This window comes from Nicotiana tabacum, chromosome 5 (genome assembly GCF_000715075.1).
Source record: "Nicotiana tabacum cultivar K326 chromosome 5, ASM71507v2, whole genome shotgun sequence".
NCBI classification, from domain to species: domain Eukaryota; kingdom Viridiplantae; phylum Streptophyta; class Magnoliopsida; order Solanales; family Solanaceae; genus Nicotiana; species Nicotiana tabacum.
Genome location: NC_134084.1, coordinates 156381586 through 156395334, shown reverse-complemented (window position 1 = coordinate 156395334; position 13749 = coordinate 156381586). Strand labels below are relative to the sequence as shown.

Below are 13749 nucleotides of genomic sequence, written 5' to 3'. Positions count from 1 at the left end.
TTAGATATTTTCTTTTTGTAGCCAATATATATAAATTATACATCTATAAATTATTTTTAGTTTTTGATAGGTAGGTTAATTTTTGTAATAAAATTTCAATTACAGTCAAACTTCTCTATAACAATCTCGTTTATTCCAAATATTTTTGGATGTTATAGTAAAATATTGTTATAGATAATATATATTATAACATAATAAAAAATTAGTTTTGGAAAAAGCTTGGATAGTGAGACATTGTTATATGTAGATGCTGTCATAAAAAAATGTTATACTACAGTTTTCTTTACCTTTGTAGTCGTTAAGACCCCAAGCGCCTAACGACGTCGTATAAGGTCCCAAACTCCCACTTGTGACAAAACCCAAAACCCTGCTTCACTTCATCCTAGAACCCTAAACAACAATGGCGGATTGTGAGTCGAAATCAGAACACAAAAAGATGAAGAAGATGAAGACGAAGAAACGAAAGCAAAACAGCACCGATGAACTAGAAGAACAAGTCCATAACAGACCTTCAAAATCCCATCGCACCAACCAGCAGCCCGCCGAAGTTGAAGAACCAATAATAGTTCTGCCTGAAAGTGAAGAATCAATTAAGCTTCAGGATAAATCCCCATGGAGAAATCTACAGTTGATTTTGTCCCTTCAGAATAACTCTATCCCTCTCCAACAGTCCGTACTATTACTTCATTTCACTCTTCAGCTATATTTTGACTATAAAGCTGTTTGGTTTTGTTTTTAGCTAGGTTTGGACATAGATTTGGTTGAAAAAAAGTTTTTGAAGTTGCTTTGAAAAATAATTTTCGAAAGTTAAAAGTTGAGTTTGGACATGCATTTTATTCGAAAAAAAAAATAGTTCTGTGAGTGGAAGAAAAAATTTCACCCCAAACTGCACTAGACTAGATTCTGGGAACTTGAATAAAAAAATCAAACTTTTTAAAAAACTGATCATATTCCATGAACAAACAATGTTTTCAAAAAAAAATTGAAAAAGATTGCCAAAATCTATGGCCAAACGGGAGCTTAGTTTGGAGTTGTTTTGCTTTGCTTGCAACTGTTTGAATTTGGTTTTAGGAGAACTGATTTTGTTATTACTTGTAAGAGAAACTTGCTTTATGTTTTTGATTACTTTATTTTTACCTTGAAAGTAACTATCTTTAATCCAAGCTAGTTTAGGTTGGCTATATGAACAATCAATTTCCATGTTGCTATGTTTTTTAGACTCGTCTATTGTGAGGATTAATCATAAATTGACTAGTTTTATGCTGTCTGTTAGCAATGTTAGAGTTTGTTTTGTCCTAAAACAAGAACAAAACAAGACTGATGGTTGGACAAGAATGCAAAAACAACTCATTAAAAAAAACAGAACATCTAAGGTTGCGAATGGTTCATAAAAATTGGAAAAGAGTTTCTGCTAATGTTTTTCCGGAAACTGTTTTTCAAACAAAACTAACTGAATTTTTTCCCTGCTTTTAGCATTTGATCGAAAAACAGCTTTTGCGAAAAACTGAAATTTTGCTTTCTTTGCAAAAGTTCTTCAACTTTCTGAACCAGACACCACCTATTATTTTCACGTCAAAACATTAGTGTTCTCACATCTGATTATTGTGAATTGATGATTTTCTTCTAATAAACTAATTCTAGTGCAGAAAATTGGAAATGGCATATCATTATGTGAAATCAAGAACAGAAGGGACAGGTGAAAGCAGGGAGGAAATGCAGACAGTAAACTTTTCGAGAGTGATAGTTTTCCTTAATAATTGGGTTCAGAAAATACTGGTTTCTTCTGAAAAGAAAATTAGGGTGGAAGGAGACAAACATGGGATGGAAATTGCAGGGTCATATTTAGATTACAAATGTTGGGGGATTTTCAAGTTCTGCTTGGAGGAATCAAAAAAGATGGGTGTTTCATTACACTTCTTAAGGGACTTGTTACGGGTAGTCCAGTATGTTTCAAGGGATGCATTGATACGTCTGGGTGATGAGCCTATGGTTAGTGAAGAATTGGAGTTACATAGCATAGTTCTTGATTGCATATCCTTAGTGTTCTCATCTCATGGGGGTATTTCTAATGAAAATCTAGACTTGTGGATTTCATTGATTAGTATAGTGGTTGAATCTGTCCAAAAGGTTCTCAATGATAAGCTTGAAGGCACGAAGGCGGGTATTTTTGCCAAGCAGTTGTCTTGTTACTTGCTTGAGCCATTTGCTAAATTTCTAAAAGTCCATCCAACTCGTAAAAATGGTTTCCGCGATTTTATAGATAAGCTTTTTGAAGATTTGGTGATCTTGTGGGATGCTTTAGATGTTAATGCCTTTGAAACCAAACCAGAATGGAAAAGAAATCTACTTGTATTGATAGAAGAAGTTTTAACGCAGGCATTGTTCCATCCAACTCATATTGATGGATTTTTGAGCCTTCAAAGTACATCCAAGTATAGACACACTGATGATAAAAAATCAAAAGAGGAGAAAACATTCATAAAAAGTTACCATAGACACTTATTTGATAAGTTGGGGAAGATTATAACCTGGAAGAATGCATCAGCAGTCAGTGGTGCTGGAGAGCTGCTACGCCTGTTCATTAATTGTATTTGTAGGAAAAATGGGGTTTCAGTCGGTGCAGACGCATTTAAGCACCAGGATGGCAATTCTGCTGCCTTTTTCAAGAGCTCTTCCAATAGTTCTGCAATTTCAAAAAGTCCTTATTATGGTCTGGATGCAGAAGCACGAAAGTCAGTTTTTGATTTTTTTGTAGAGATTATGGAACTTTTCTTATCAGAGATTTATGCTCACTCACAAGCCAAACTGGAAGCTGGGCCTCTGTATTTGGAAATTAATAGCACATTAAGATCTCTCAATAAATTGCTTGCAACTTGTGTACTGGAAAAGGTATATATACGAACTGAAGATACCTCAGAAGGGGCTTGCTTTAAATTTCTGAAGTTAATTTATGATGCGGTCATGTCGCTTACTGCCCAAATGAATCAATTACTACAATCATTTGCCGCTTCAGAAGTGCAAATACCTGGGCAAGTGTTGATTCTAGCAGCCAAGGAAATTTTTCTTGCTATTCATTATTTAGTGGATATTGAATATGAGGTTGTCGGGGAAGATCTAGAAAAACTATGGGGTATGATACTTGCTCTTACAGCCAGTAGTCACTCTCTAATGAACACTTCAGATCAGCATTTGCTAACTTCAGAGGTACTTAAGCTTGGATGCAGACTGGTTCACCTCTACAGTGAACTTCGACAGGTTTGTGGAGTTTCTTTGATTAGGTTGCAGAAAGCTAATTTTGATGTTGAGGGATAACTTAAATTTTTTAGAAGGGTATGGCACCTTTACATAACATCTTAGCTTCGTGACCACTATCCACCTTCTTCTGCACCCTATGTGCTAGTGATAATGGGTGAGCTTGACTTCTAATTTCATGCTTTATTATTGTTAATTTTTTGGGGATTGAACTATTTTGTGGTCCTTGTTTTATCCTGAACTTTATAGGTTAACATTGCCATATTCACGCTAAGCAAAGCTGTTAGAGAAGTAGTATCATCACTCAGAAGCAACGAAGCATCCAGAGTTTCTTTTCTCTATCACTCATTTGCTAATTCTCTTAGCATGTTAATGTGCTCTCCAGAATTCAGACTTTCCATCAGAAATGCTGTCAAGTCCATTCCTGAGGGCCAAGCAAGTGGATGCATCCGACAGTTGATTGTAGATATTACAGAATCTCTAGAATGGATAAAATCAAAATATCAGTTGCCTGCTGAGAGTGATTCTGCAGAACCATGTTTGAGTAATTGCGGCACGCTTTGCTTTGATCTAAAAGCCGAGCTTTTCGGGAAAAGTTTGACAGAAGTGTATGCCCTTATTCTCGACTCAATGACTGTTACTAGTGGTAATAGCAACCTCATTGCTCTTTCTGTGAAAGATTTGATGGCTGTTATCCGTCCCGGTTTGAGTAGCCTGGTCTCGCAAGATCCAGATGTTCTTAACATGTTCTTTCCTTTGGTAACGGACAGAACATTCAGTAAGGCAACTGCACTTGGGAATGACATCCTATCAGTATGCTGGATTTTGGTCTTTTTCTTTCGTTTATATATGTCTTGCAGAAGCTTGCAAAGACAAGCCATTAGCCTGATGCCTCCAGATGCATCAAGGAAGATGTCAAGAGCAATTGCTGATTCTTTTGCAGCTTATTCTGCGAAGGATTGGCTGGAGAGGACTGTTTGGGAAGACGAAAGTTATTTTTCTTGGGTTGTCCAACCTTCAGCTCCTCTTCCTGCTGTTATACATATTATTGCTGAGTTTTGTCACCAGCACACTGTTATAGGTTGCTGTCCTCTTATTTATGTGTTGAGTGGTATGGCTCTTCAAAGACTTGTTGATTTAAATAGGCAAATGAAATCCATTGATTACTTGCTTCAGAAGAATAATAATCTAGTCCAGTCTAGGTTAGACAGTGATGCTGGTCTGTCATCATACTCCAAGGATACTAAAAAGTGGAAAAAACATGTCTCAACTCTGAGGAAAGAGGCAGTAGGCCTCACAGAATTCATGATGAGATATCTCTCATTAGTGACTGAAGATAGGATATCTAAGTCCTCAGTGGACCAAGTAAGCAGTAAGGATACATATCTCGATTATCTGTATGAAACCGAGGTATGGGATCTTGGTATTGGCTCTATAGATGAGAAGCTGTTTCCATCTGCTTTGTGGTGGATTATTTGCCAAAATGTTGATATCTGGTGTCCTCATGCTTCCAAAAAAGATTTGAAGAAGTTTCTTTTAGCTCTAATTCAGAACTCCCTTCCTTGTTTAAGCACGAATATGAGTGAGCTCAGGAATCATATAGAGAACTCTGGCTACGTGATTGGAGTCAACCGACATTTGGTCTCCGTGGAACTTCTGAGCAACACCATTTTGTATGAACAAAGCGTAAGTTCTTGTGTAGCTTCTACAGCACATACATTTACCACATTTTTTGCTAACTAATGACCAACAAAATCTTCATGCATCACACGTCACAACTTTTTGAAAGAACCTTTCCATGTAAATGTTACTTATTTATCCGTTAGATAAGAAAATCTCAGCCAAAGAATGACACGACTAGGGAACAGGTTTATGCTCTTTGGTTCAACTACAGGGTTCATGGGTATAACAGCAAGTTTGATATTAAACTGAAGTAAAATTTCATCTAGTTATTGAAACAACCCGCAGGAACATATATTCATATGTGAAATCTATCCTGATATGCAAACTTGACTTATGTAGTAGTTTCTTTATGCCTGCTACAATTTGGATCTCAAGTTTGAGTCCTCCTGGAGGCGGGTTTTTTTTTTTGAATTGGTAACTATTGTATATATTAAAAACATTAGTACATAGGTTGCACTGAAAACCAAATTTACATGGAGAGGATTAGTAGATGTTCTAATTCGAGACCTAGCAAGATCCTAGTATGTCTATGATTGTCAATGTATCTTCTATGTAAATCTGTTTGCACCAGAAACAAAAAAGAAGAATACAATTGAGTTTGATCTTCTGCACTGGATTGCTTCTATCTTCAAAACATCTAGCGTTCCTTTCTCTCCAAACTGTCCACCAGATACAAGCCGGGACAGTCCTCCATCTATCTCTACTAGTTGCTTCAGCTCCAGCTTCTTCCCAGCTATAAAGGACATCTTTAAGCCTGTATGACATTGACCATGAAATACCCCTAAGACTAATAAAGATTTTCCATAGTTGGTCTGTAATCTTGCAATGTAGAAACAAATGTGTAACAGTTTCAGCATTTTCCCCGCACAGAAAACATCTTGAGCACAGAGAAATTCCCCCTTTTATGAGATTATCCTGGGTTAATACCGTCTCCTTTGCTAGTAGCCAAGTGAAGCAAGCTACCTTGTATGGAATCTTTGTTTTCCATATATGTTTCCAAGGCCATGGGTCCACCTGTTGATTATTATGATTCAAATCTTATATGCATCCTTCACCCGGTATACCCCTCTATTGTGCCTCTTCCACCAAAGTGAATCAAAACCTTCCTGTAATCCTTTAAATGCTTCCAGCTCTTTGTAAAGGTCAGCTAATCTTGTTATTTCCCAGTCATTCAACTGTCTTCTTAGAGCGATTTCCCATCCTTGATGACTCCTCATATTAGCTACTGTCTTATGCTGGATTTGTGCTAAACCAAACATGTCGGGGTATCTTTCCTTTAAGCTTCCGTTTCCTAACCAATTATCATTCCAGAATGATGTGTTCCTTCCGTTGTTCACTCTTATGGAGGAGTGATTCTTCATTATAGGCCAAAGTTCTCTGATGGATTTCCACACACTTACTCCATATGATGTTCTGACTTTTTTTGACACCCAGTTATTTTCCTCACCATACTTTGCTTTGATCACTTTGCCCCATAAAGATTGGGGTTCTTGAGAGTACTTCCATAACCATTTCATTCTAAGAGCCTTGCTGTGATTCTTCAAATTCCTTATTCCTAAACCACCTTGTTTTTTATCCATTGTGAGTGTCTTCCATTTAACTAAATGAAAGACCTTTTTCTCCTTATTACCTTGCCAAAGGAATGATCTTCGGAGTTTGTCCAATCCTGGAGGCAGGTTTTTATATTCTAAAAGGGAAGAATCTACTCATTTCAAGGACCAGTGTGGGTTGCGGGTAGAAGTAGATCATGTTCAGCTGGATTTTGTAGTTCTCTGTGTCAGTTGCATAAGGGACCACATTAGCATCTCAAAGTTGTTCAGTACTTTGGACACTACTCAAGTCCAGGTGTATTAGATTGGATAATCTTAGTCCAATTACTGCTTGCTAGTTTATGATTTTGTTTATTGTGCTATCTGGTTACCTTATTGAGTTCTATTGGTAATTGTAGCTTCTTGTGATGTTCTAACTGTATGTTATAATAGCCCATTTGCAGGCACATGGCATCCAGATTTTGCCAAATCTTGAAGAAGTCTGTGTCGTCAATATTTTCATATGTTGGAGAAGTTGATATAAACAGTTCACCTGATTGGGAGAATGCTATACATGTGCTTGAAAAGTCATCTACAACATTTTTCAGACGTGTTCATCCACAGGATAATGACTCGTTACTGATAGAGCCAATCCATCATTTACTAAATAACATACCTGCTGAAGCTTGTGAAAAGGAACTAACTCCTAATTTTAACACAGAAATCACCAGATGCCGGGCATTTCTCAACCTTTTGAGCTGGATACCAAAAGGACATCTTAGTTCAAAATCGTTCTCACTTTATGCGACTAGCATTCTCAATATCGACAGGTAATAATGTAATATCACTCTTTCCCCTTTTTGCTGTTCTCTCAGACTTTAAATGCCTTTAGCATTGGCCGTCTGGAAATTTTTTAAATGTTGACTTAACAACTTCAAGCTAGTAAATTCTTACTGTAATCTTATTTGTGAAAAGTTACCAAAATGATACTGAAATTGCATGATAAGCATTCCAAAATGTAGTCCAGTCTTGAGTTCAGTAACTTTGAAACATGGGATACTTTCTATACCCAGTGATCCAGTCCTTTATCCGGCTATCAAGCATTATTGTCTTTCTGCATCGTCATTTAGATCTTTGGTTTTCAGCTGAAGCTTTGCTAAGAAGGCTTAAATATTTCAGGCTTGTGGTTGGCTGCCTGTTTGATCAGCATGGGTCCGTAGCTTTATGCAACTGTTATGAGCTCTTGAGGTTGCTTGTGACCTGCCGGAGAACCTTTAAAAATCTAATACTGGCATCATGCGAAGATAAGAAAGGTCATCAATCCTTGCTAGCTTGCTTCTTGTCGGAGAGCTCTCCTGTTATTTGGTTTATGAAGTCATTATCTGCGATAAATGGTTTTCAGAGTGCAATTTCTCGAGAGACTTCTCCTCAATTGAAACATATGATTTTCTCATTGATGGATCACACATCTTTCATCCTTTTGACTCTGTTCAAAGATCAATTTAAAGTTATTCTTGCTTTGACTGCTGGGAAGTCTTATGGTGGAGCTCTCAGTTCTGCTAATGGCCATGAAGAGACTGATATGAAAGAAAATGATCCATGTCCAGATTTCCTTGATAATGGTGATTCATGGAGAAGTGTTTTATCTGTAGCTGACACCTTAATGGAACATGCACAGGACTTGCTGGACTCCCTAAATGTCGTGTTTGTTAACAGAAAAGTGGGTGATCTAGCTGGGCTTCAGGAAATAGAAAAAGTCTCACCTGTAGTTTCCTGCTTTCAGGGCTTCTTATGTGGTCTAGCTTCTGCAATGGACAATTTGGATGTTAAAAGTAGCAGTCCTCTTATAGAATCAACAAGCTGCACCCTCAAACTTCTGTCCACAATGAAAACATGTGCGGACTTATTAAACTCCGTTTTGCATTTGTTGTTTCTTGAGGGTGATCAATGCCCTCAAGGTTTGTCTAGTACCCACTTTTCTATTGAGACAGAATTTTGCAATAAACTGTTGCCAATGGGAACTCACCCATCTAGGGACTCTGCTAATGAGGTTGATTCTGCGAATAAGGAAGAACAGCATTCTGGTTCCGCTGGCTCCGGTTTTGAGTCTCTTTTGGCCAATGTAGACTTTGAGCAACAATATTTGAGAAAATCTCTATTACAAGGACTTTTCAAAGGAGAGAATCTTGAAGCAGCATTTTGTCTGCGGCAGATTTTCAATGCTTCTTCAGCTATTCTAAAATTCTCGTTGCATACCAAGTCTACTTCCTTGCTGTCGAGTCTACTTCCCATACTAGTCCGAGTTTCTCAAGTTTTGCTTTTTGAGTTTGCCAACCATAGTGGGGCACTAGAACAGTTTTCTTTTATTTGGTTGGATGGTGTTGTGAAGTTCATTGGAGAGCTGGGAAAAATATTTCCGCTGCTTAATCCTTTGTCTTCTAGAGATTTCTTTGTCAAGCAAATAGAATTGCATCTGAAGGCCATGGGGAAGTGCATATCGTTACAGGGGAAGGACGCTACTCTAGCATCACGAGAGATAGAATCAAGTACCAAGATGCTAAGTGGTCTGCCAGAACTTGACCTACCCAACTCCACTTGGCTAAACCACTTGGATGAGTTAAAATCCAGATTGAGGATGTCATTTGCGAATTTTGTCAGCAGATCTTCTGAATTGCATTTATTGTCTGCTATTCAGGCTATTGAGAGAGCATTAGTTGGTGTGCAGGAACACTGCATTAATAACTATGAAGTAACTACTGGAAGTTCAGATGGAGGAAAGGTCTCGGCTAATGTTGCTGCAGGCATTGATTGCTTGGATTTGATTCTTGAATCTGTCTCAGGTAAGTACTATTTTATATCCAAGCTTTACTTTCAAATACTAAGAGAAATGCAAGATACGTGCCACATCTTTTGCATCAAAAATCTTTGCTGTCATTTGAACTTCGCAAATGATAGCATCTGTTTCTTACAGACATTGGCATAATTTTGTCCAGACGTTTAAAAATAAGAGAGAAATCAAGCTCATTGGAGTGCAAGAAAGATCAGGAGATGATATATTTATTTTTCAGTTTACCTTGTGAAGGTTAAAAAAACACTGTTTGTTGTCGTCCTTGTCGACTTGAAATTAGCTGAATAGCTCTAACAATCAGATGCTCATTATGCTATTACTAACGGTTTGGATGTGGAAAAAAAATCCTAATGGTCTGAAAGCATATTTTTGAGTAAGAGCATGGCTGCGTAAATAGTTTCTAAATCCTCCAGGTGCTGCATTAACATGAAATATTAAAGTTCCGGTTTGGACAGATGAGTAACTTAAGTCATAAATGATAATTCACAAGAGGAGCGTGTTGACTGGAAGGAAGAGAATAGCATCGCCTCCCTGGAAAAGGGGGACTTTTGATTCTTTCCACTCGTGATTTCTCGCCTTTCTAAAGAATCTTTTCACAGGGGGGTGTTTACTTTTAGAACACAAAATTAATCAAAAGGAACAATAATTGCCTTGGCTTTCCTCATGGCATATAAAGAGGCTAAGAGGACATCAGTTTAGGAATTTATTAATGTGTTCAGAGGCAAAGTACTTGCGAAGATTTCTATTTATGCATGAGCTCTCTCTGGAGCCTGTGCTGTTATTCGTTTGTCTGTTGGGTGGTCTAGGGAGCTGATTCTTCTTCGTATTAAGTAGCAAAATCTCAATACTTTTGCCTCTATACTTGAGTTTGTCAGACTTGTGCTTATACTTGGGGTTTTGTATCTATCATTTTTATCTTTTTTATAGGACGTAAGAAGTTGGCTGTGGTCAAAAGGCATATCCAGAGCTTAGTATCGTCTCTACTCAATATAGTCCTGCACTTGCAAGGTCCCAAGATCTTTTTCAGAAATCTTAAGTTCAGGAAAGATTTTGCTGAACCCGACCCTGGCTGTGTCTGTCTTATGTGCATTTCGGTGCTGACAAAAATTTCTGCCAAACACGCCTTCTTCCAATTGGAAGCATGCCATATTGGGCAGTTATTGCATATGCCTGCTGCAATATTTCAGAGTATTTTCCAGCTTTGGATATCCAAAGGTTCTCTTTGTTCAAATTATACAGGAGGCTTGATGTTCGGAGAAACTGAGGTTCCTCGAACCGAAAGAAGTGCTGTGGATAGACAATTTTGCATAAAGTTATATGCGGCATGCTGCCGCATGCTGTGTAATGTTCTTAAGCATCACATAAGGTTTGCTGCCTCCTTGATTCTTGTTTCCTTCAACTCAGAAATATTCATGGACTTTTCCTTATTTTTTCACAGTAGTGATTTATGATGATTCCTGGGGAAATTTAAAAGAGATAAAGACTCGTTATAGATGTGTGGACGTTGAGCAATCTTTCCCTTATAAATCCTGATTTATTATCTTGGTTTTCACTCTAATGTGTAGTGAGGCACGGCGCTGCATCGCTCTTCTGGAAGATTCAGTTGGCAGGCTCCTTAATTGTTTGGAGATGGTATGCACTAGTCCAGTTGAAGGAGATTATTTTGGATGGGAAGTGCAAGAAGGAGTAAAATGCGCCAGTTTCCTTCGAAGGGTGTACGAAGAGGTAAGGTTACTTGTACATTCTACCCTGTCAATAGTGTAGCTTTCAAATACTTGAACTTTGGGTTAACCAGATCCAAGTACTTCCTCTGCCTCCATCATATATGGATGTTGCCCTTTTGCTCTTCTGAAAAAATGGGAGTAAAAAGCAGATGGATTTCGGGCTTTAAAGGTTGATTGTGGATACTGATGCTTAGGCTGATGAGCGCTTTATGATTCGAAATTCTTGGCCCTGGCAAAAGTCGAGCATACTATAAACAGTGCTCTAATTGTTTTGGGATAACTGTGGTGTTCGGGCCAACTTTGCACACCTCGACTAATTCCACTGGTTACCTGGAACCTTCTACTGCAAATGTACCGGGTGACTCTGGCCACCACCAAGGTTTGGACAGATGGGAAGAAACACCTAGTGTTTTGCCTTCGCTGCGATTTGAACCTATGACTTCATAGTTTTCAACCTACTTCATCGACCACTACATGGTTGTTGGATGAACTTGCCTTGAGCTTCATCCTTCTTTTTGGATTTCTTGAACATGTTAGTTGTAAACTTGTTGTCTCTGAGCAGAGGGTCTCCCGTAAACAACCTCTCTATCCTTTCGGGCTAGGGGTAAGGTCTGCGTACATTCTACCCTCCCCAGACCCCACTAGTGGGATTCTACTGGGTGGTGGTGGTTATTGTTGTTAGTTGTAAGCTTGATTTGGTCATCAATCAGTTTTTAGGTTGTTCCCATTCATTACTAGCTTGGTACTGAATATTTTTTTTTAATTTTGATTCATTTACTAGCTTCATATTGTATGTTATTAATAAATTTTCCTTCTATTGGTCACAAAGAGAAAAGTTCTGCGGTTGTTGAAACTAGAAAACATAGGAAGCATATTACTGGTCCTCTCTTTTGATTCCAGATAATTTGAGAAGTTGGTTTCTTGTCTCATTTACTCTTTAGAAGGGTACTAGTGCAAGTTTCAGATTTGGGTCATCAATGCATTAGTTGCTTTCACTGTTTATGTCTTTCATACAATGACTGCTCCTTTCCCATTTCGCAGATTAGGCAGCAAAAAGATGTCTACGGTGGCCATTGTTTTCAATTCCTATCTTGCTACATATGGGTTTACTGTGGATATGGTCGCCTTAGAAATGGAATCATCCGGTAACTTTTTGTTGTATTCACTTTTGATTTCATGTTAAGAGGCAAAATATGATTTGCATTTTTGATTCCTGTTCTCCAACTTTAATGATTTTTTTCTTTTAACTATGAAGGGAAATTGATGAAGCTTTAAGACCTGGTGTCTATGCTTTAATAGATGCTTGTTCAGCAGATGATCTTCAACGTCTTCACACAGTATTTGGAGGTGAGCAATCTCAACCTGCTCTAAGTTTGAAGCATATTGAGCTATTAGTTGTCTCATTATTTTTATTTTATTTTCTTTTACAGAGGGGCCCTGCAGAAGCACCCTTGCGACTTTGCAACATGATTACAAGGTCCATTTCCAATATGAAGGAAAAGTGTGAATGATCATTTTAACTACCTGTGTTGGCTAAGTCTTCCTTGGAGGATCTGTATAACTATTGCTTTTGCGAGCAAAGTCTTCATTGTGGATGAAACGAATAAGACTTGCAGAGTAATATTGCCAGTGAAGCAATCTCGACATTGCAGCATTGCTCACGGGGTTAAAGGCTTGCAAGATGGTATGCTTAGAGGAGAATATCTCCCAAGAGATCAAGTTTTTTTGATCAATTGCAGCACGCGCAACAGCAATGCTGCTCTTGATCCATTTTTCAAGACTAAGGGCTGAAGGCTAATGAAAACGAAGTGCGAAGCTTTAAGGTTGGTTCCTTTGGGACATGCTTGTGCTCCGCTGCTAATGTTGTAGCAAACTGTATACACGCCCTTCATCAAATCTGAGTCTTCGTACAAAAGAGATTTTGCCGAGCTCGAGCCTTTCGGTGTTCCTGTGTACCGGTATGGCTAGAAGTATTAAGCCTCTTTTCAATTATTTGATGATTCAAGGGCCGTATAATTGTTGTCTTTTCGGTCGCTTTGACTTGTAGAGTATTACAATTACATGTTAGTGCACGAACATTGGGAAAAATGATTGAGATTCTGTTAAGAATTATAAAGTAGGCATAGTAATATGGCCCCCCCCCCCACACACACCCCAAACCCATTGGTACATGTTAATTAAAATGAGTTTTAATCAAACGGTTTCTTATTCTCGTTTCTTAGAACCTAGTCATTAATTTAGATAATTCTCATTAAGTATATAAGAGCAGTGAATAAAGTGAATGTAGTTTCTAACTTTCTGCAATCAATTTGCTATCACTTGCATTTATAAGTCATATGTTGCATTATAAAGATGATCCATATATAATCAGCCAACATATACAATGTAGTTTCTAACTTTCTGCAATCAATTTGCTATCTCTAACTAGATTCATATTCTAGAATAAAGCTATAAAGCAATCTCCATATTCTATCCCGTGCTAATGCAAATATTCTGATAACTGAGAAATCCACTATGAATTGACTGATCCCAGCCCAACAATGCTCACAGGTTTGGAACCCGAGGGAGTATAGACCTGTCCATCTACCCTGCTCTCACTTAAATTCCAGACTTCGGTCAGTTGCGGGATTTGAATTTTGAACTTGTCAAGTGTGTCTAATCCACACTTTTGCGCTACATCCTTACCATTGAACCAAAGTTCTGGCCACGTCCC

At 38.0% G+C, this 13749-nt stretch overlaps 1 protein-coding gene across 2 annotated transcripts; it reads left to right on the top strand.

The window, feature by feature from the left end:
• Positions 1-329: 329 nt before the first annotated feature.
• LOC107806499 (uncharacterized) lies at positions 330-13124 on the top strand. 2 transcript variants are annotated; one of them, XM_016630663.2, is made up of 10 exons: positions 330-669; positions 1647-3255; positions 3502-4938; positions 6918-7294; positions 7644-9304; positions 10240-10678; positions 10878-11037; positions 12078-12181; positions 12292-12383; positions 12467-13124. In XM_016630663.2, exons 1-10 carry the CDS (start codon positions 401-403, stop codon positions 12541-12543), a joined length of 6225 nt encoding a protein of 2074 aa, XP_016486149.2. In that variant the 5' UTR covers positions 330-400; the 3' UTR covers positions 12544-13124. The 2 variants fall into 2 exon arrangements, with proteins under 2 accessions (XP_016486149.2, XP_016486150.2); XM_016630664.2 differs by having other exon boundaries at positions 533-669; positions 1642-3255.
• The last annotated feature ends 625 nt before the right edge of the window (positions 13125-13749 follow it).

What these genes read in the sequence shown, in the direction of transcription:
- LOC107806499 (XM_016630663.2), top strand. Translation starts at nt 401, where the DNA reads ATGGCGGATTGTGAGTCGAAATCAGAACACAAAAAGATGAAGAAGATG. An exon ending in TTCGAAGGGTGTACGAAGAG is followed by an intron (nt 11,038 to 12,077) that starts GTAAGGTTACTT and finishes CCCATTTCGCAG; the next exon opens with ATTAGGCAGCAAAAAGATGT. An exon ending in TCTTCACACAGTATTTGGAG is followed by an intron (nt 12,384 to 12,466) that starts GTGAGCAATCTC and finishes TTTCTTTTACAG; the next exon opens with AGGGGCCCTGCAGAAGCACC.